Raw genomic sequence first — 3,564 nt, forward strand, 5'->3', positions numbered from 1 at the left:
ATGGTATCAGAGCCTAGGTTCAACCCTTACCCACGCGTTTCGACCTGCGATTAGAGATTACCTTGCCCCGACTATGTTATATTATTACACTACCTATTCTATCCACAAGGAGACATCAAAAATAGAACCTTTCTTGACCTATCTTAGGGAATTTCTTCGAGTTTCGGGCACACCGACATCAACTCATGAGGACCTACTTCAGGATTGTGAAATGGTTTTAACTTTGAGTGCAGCCTCACATCGCGCAACAGAGGGTGCTATTAGTTCTACGTGTCTTCTATCGATTGTCGTACCCTCATCTTGAATTCGTAAGCTTTATTCAATATCATTCTTTCCCAAGATTAACTCTTGTCCATCTAGTCCTGTTTTATATACTACTACTTGTAAATTTGACCTCCTTTGACCCTTGATTATTTTATTTAGCCCAAGGCTTCTTGTAAATAATTTCATTTCTTTACTTGGTGATGAATCTTGGATATTCAGTTTGAAACGCGGATGGCCAACGCAGTTTCAAGTTAAATATCTAGTTAGTCACTACATCTATAACCTTGATCACATTGAAGTTCGAAACCATAACATCATACCATTCATCCATATTTCAGTTAATCCTGATGTTATCACCATAACTGCTTCGTATTTTTCGTCTCCACTTCAATCCAATTTTAGGAATCTTGTAATTATTATTATGTATACATGAAGTTTTGCTGTGTGAGCACCCTAGGATAATTAAACTCTAACTTAAGATTAGTTGCTTACCCATAATGAATTGCCTCTGTAGTTAGAATTTGACTTACGCCTCACCCCATTCAAGAAAAACAAATGGTGGACCATACTTTGAGACAATTAATAACATGAGCTTGCAAGCAACAATAGAAATGCAGTACCAGGAAATCAAAACCTTAAGAATGGACTAGTAACCGTGGCTAAAATCCCAAACCTATCAAGAATCAAATTTTGGGGGAGTCTTACCATCTTTGTGGAAATAATCGGCACAACATTGACTTCAGAATGAAAGGAGGTAGAATCCAAGAGGATTTGGAGCTTGTGGGACAAAAAAAAAAAAAAATACCCAACTAGAAGGCAACCGGCAGAGTCTTTGCCTTGCAAGAGGAAGAAGCAGACCCGTTTGTAATCGAGGGTAATTTAGTGCTATGCAATTCTTGGGTGCATGTTTTATTTGATATTGGTGCATCACATTCTTTTGTTTCCTCTGCTAGTGCTAAATCATTAGAACTGGTAGGAGAACCCTTAGAAGCTCCCTTAGATGTAATGTCACCTATGGGAGGATGCGTTCGGATAAGATTGATCTGTAAGGACTGTAAAATAGGAATGTCGGACTTCGATATCATCTTGGGTATTGACTGGTTGTCCGCCCACCGAGCGGTGATCGACTGTCGTCAGAGGAAAGTGGTAGCTCACACGCAAGATGGAACACGTTTCCAGTTTAAAGGGGATAGACAAGACCCCATGGCTTCAACAAAACATCGGATGCAGTGGCACGATCAACTTGCGGGTAGGATAGCAAGTCTGATTCTAAATGAGGAGGGCCAAGGAGAAATAGAACTTCTGCGGGTAGTATGCGATTATGCAGATGTATTTCCTATGGAATTACCAGGATTGCCGCCAAACTCGGGAAGTAGACTTTAGCATCGAGCTGCAACTTGGAACTACCCCAATATCCATGGCTCCGTATCGTATGGCACTAGCAGAACTACGAGAATTGAAGACATAACTACAGGAATTGCTTGAGAGAGGATTCATTAGGCCAAGTACTTCGCCATGGGGAGCACCCATGTTGTTTGCTAAAAAGAAGGATGGATCGTTGAGGCTATGCATTGATTATCGTCAACTCAATCGAGTCACGATTAAGAACCGATACCCACTCCCAAGGATTGATGACCTTTTTGACCAACTTAGAGGCTCAAGGTGCTATTTAAAGATCGATCTCAGGTCAGGTTACCATCAACTACGAGTCAAGGAGGAGGATATACCAAAGATTGCCTTTCGTACTAGATATGGCCACTATGAGTTTGTAGTAATGCCCTTCGGACTAACCAATGCACCAACAGTATTTATGAGCCTAATGAATAAGATTTTTAGACCATACCTTGACCAGTTTGTAGTAGTGTTCATTGATGACATCTTGGTATATTCAAGATCCGAAGAAGAGCATGAGCAACATTTAAGGACTGTCCTTCAAGTTCTTAGGGATAATCAGTTATATGCCAAGGCGAGTAAATATGAGTTCTGGTTGAATGAAGTAAAGTTCTTAGGGCATGAGGTATCAAAGAATGGGATTGCGGTGGATCCAACCAAGGTGGGGGTAGTATTAGATTGGAGACAACCAAAAATCGTGTCAGAAATCCGCAGCTTCTTAGGATTGGTCGGTTATTACCAGAGGTTCATCCAAGATTTCTCCAAGCCAGCTAAACCAATGACTCGTCTGACGCAAAAAGGAGTAAAGTATGAGTGGGACGAAGATTGCGAAAAATCCTTCTAGGAGCTGAAGAAGAGGTTAACTAGTGCGCCAATTTTGACCATCCCAGAACGAGAAGAGGGATACACTATGTATTGCGATGCGTCTAAAGAAGGGTTAGGTTGCGTGCTCATGCAAAATGGAAAGGTACTTGCATATGGATCCAGACAGTTGAAACCTCATGAGCACAATTACCCCACACATGACTTAGAGTTAGCAGCCGTAGTTTTTGCCCTAAAGCAATGGCGACATTACCTGAACGGGGAACAATTTGAGATTTTCACAGATCACAAGAGCTTGAAGTATCTATTCACACAGAAGGACCTTAACTTGAGACAGAGACGATGGATGGAGCATCTTGAGGACTTCCAGTTCACTCTCTCATATCACCCCGGTAAGGCCAATGTAGTAGCAGATGCTCTAAGTCGTAAGAGCAGAGGGATGATGGCTAAGATCTCCGTCAAGGAATGGGATATGGCTAAGACACTCAGTGAGTTCAGGATCCAAGTAGAATCTCAAGATACAAGAGCATGTCTTAGTGCGCAGAAGGTGATGCCTAAGTTAATGAATGAGGTCATGGAGGCCCAGAAGCACGATCAAGAGGTAGCCTACATCAAGGGACGTCTGGAATCAGGAGAGCCCATGCCCGATTGGGTAATTCACCCCGATGGGAGTTTAAGGTACCAAGGTAGATTGTTTGTACCCAGTGACGAGTTACTTAGAGAAAATGTACTGAAGGAATGTCATCATTCTGCATTTGCGGTACATCCAGGAGGGACTAAAATGAACCAAGATTTGAAGAGGCAGTATTGGTGGAATGGAATGAAGTGGCTAAATTCGTAACAAAATGTTTGACATGCCAACAAGGGAAAGCGGAACATCAGAAACCAGGAGGAATGTTGCAACCTCTACCAATAGCTGAATGGAAGTGGGAGTATGTGACGATGGATTTTGTGACAGGGTTGCCTAAGTCACCTAGAGGGCGCAACGCTATATGGGTAATAGTGGACCGTCTCACCAAGTCAGCACATCTTACCCTATAAGATGACCGACACCTTAGAGTCTATGTGCAGACTCTACATTGGGGA

At 42.3% G+C, this 3,564-nt stretch overlaps 1 protein-coding gene across 1 annotated transcript; it reads left to right on the top strand.

Annotated features, from left to right (window-relative positions):
• Positions 1 to 1,329: 1,329 nt before the first annotated feature.
• LOC145823748 (uncharacterized) lies at positions 1,330 to 3,319 on the top strand. The gene is made up of 2 exons (XM_082923271.1): positions 1,330 to 1,636; positions 2,763 to 3,319. Exons 1-2 carry the CDS (start codon positions 1,330 to 1,332, stop codon positions 3,317 to 3,319), a joined length of 864 nt encoding a protein of 287 aa, XP_082779397.1.
• The last annotated feature ends 245 nt before the right edge of the window (positions 3,320 to 3,564 follow it).

This window comes from Camellia sinensis, chromosome 4 (genome assembly GCF_055761805.1).
Source record: "Camellia sinensis isolate YWXY chromosome 4, ASM5576180v1, whole genome shotgun sequence".
Classification (NCBI taxonomy): Eukaryota; Viridiplantae; Streptophyta; class Magnoliopsida; order Ericales; family Theaceae; genus Camellia; species Camellia sinensis.

Excerpts from the sequence above, each read along its gene's own strand:
- LOC145823748 (XM_082923271.1), top strand. The coding sequence starts at position 1,330 with ATGTCGGACTTCGATATCATCTTGGGTATTGACTGGTTGTCCGCCCAC. Across the intron at positions 1,637-2,762 it reads ATTGCCGCCAAACTCGGGAA|ATCACAAGAGCTTGAAGTAT; the intron begins GTAGACTTTAGC and ends AGATTTTCACAG.